Source organism: Laccaria bicolor, genomic scaffold, assembly GCF_000143565.1.
Source record: "Laccaria bicolor S238N-H82 LACBIscaffold_15 genomic scaffold, whole genome shotgun sequence".
In the NCBI taxonomy this organism is placed as follows: domain Eukaryota; kingdom Fungi; phylum Basidiomycota; class Agaricomycetes; order Agaricales; family Hydnangiaceae; genus Laccaria; species Laccaria bicolor.
In genome coordinates this window covers 713,384-714,517 of record NW_001889886.1, presented here as the reverse complement: position 1 = coordinate 714,517, position 1,134 = coordinate 713,384, and the positions used below count along the sequence as shown (strand labels likewise).

Here is a 1,134-nt window from a genome sequence, read left to right as displayed (position 1 = left end):
TTGACTCGCGAGTCGGCGCGACCAAGTTCAACTTGAAGTTGTCGCGGCGGCGTGTACGGGACATAGTGGTGCTGTGTGATTGTGGTACTATGGACTTGGTGGTACGGTGAAGAGGAGAAGCGGGAAAGGATGCCTGTGGATGTCGTTTTTATGGCGTGGGGATGTGCATATGGTTTTACTGCATTTGATGAGGGTTATATGTGGGGATGATCATGGAAGCGTTTTTGACCTCTGGTGAGTGAACTGGTGGGGAATGAAAAGGTGGATGTGGAGGATGTGCGGGATCAACTCGAAGTGTGAATCTGATGTCGGCTCGACTTGCGATTCATTAACCTACGGGAATTTTACTCGGTGCATACATATATGCTTTGTGTACAATATACAATTGCAAGGGTGGCCTATGGTGTTTCGTGAAGTAGCGTTGTAGATCCAACATATATAGGAGGTATCATTGAGAAGCGAACAAAAACAAAAACAAAACAAAAATGTTCGAAAGGTTCAAGCCGACCGAGTTACACACTCACTGCGCTAAAACGTGGTACAGAGTAACCAAAAGAAACTCGCACCACGCTCTCCAGGCCAATACCTTTTCTGCCATGTCGACATCATAATCCACGTCGGTCTAGCGCTCTTCAGCACATGGAACTGATGCTCTGGCAGGCGAGGGTGCGAATACCCCGCCTGGATCGGACGCCAGGCACCACCTGTCTCGCCATTGCCATTGCGCTCCCAGATCCACACTTTGACATTAGATGGTCCTTGCCAGTGGAGATACAAATCCTCAGGGTCAAAGATCCAACACGGGGTTTGCGAAGGTGGTGAGCGTATGCGAGAGGCACTGGAGGAAGTGAAGTATCGGATATGGACGTCTTTGTTGCGGATCTTGGAATAGCGCATTGTGATAGTAAGAACCGAGTATGCCTTGTATCCTTGTGCTTCGTCGACAGCTGCTGGAACAGGTGATAGGCGTTGAGGATTCGGAGTAGCGTGGACATGAGAGTCTGAATGAGAATATATATCAGCAAAAGCACCAGACGTAGTAAAAGAAGGAATCTGACCAGACGTAACCGCTGGATTGNGGTTCTCCAACGTTGACTGCCCATTACAACGAACAATAGGTAGCTTTGGCTCAGG

The 1,134-nt window shown here is 48.8% G+C and overlaps 1 protein-coding gene across 1 annotated transcript in view; it reads right to left on the bottom strand.

The window, feature by feature from the left end:
* Positions 1-284: 284 nt before the first annotated feature.
* The window catches only part of LACBIDRAFT_328172 (uncharacterized protein), a gene marked incomplete at both ends in the record, with an annotated part of 2,044 nt that continues 1,194 nt past the window's right edge, over positions 285-1,134 (bottom strand). The window contains 3 exons of the mRNA XM_001882068.1: positions 285-333; positions 525-528; positions 567-1,001. Coding sequence (XP_001882103.1) covers positions 285-333; positions 525-528; positions 567-1,001 — 488 coding nt within the window. The remainder of the gene's footprint in view (positions 334-524; positions 529-566; positions 1,002-1,134) is intronic.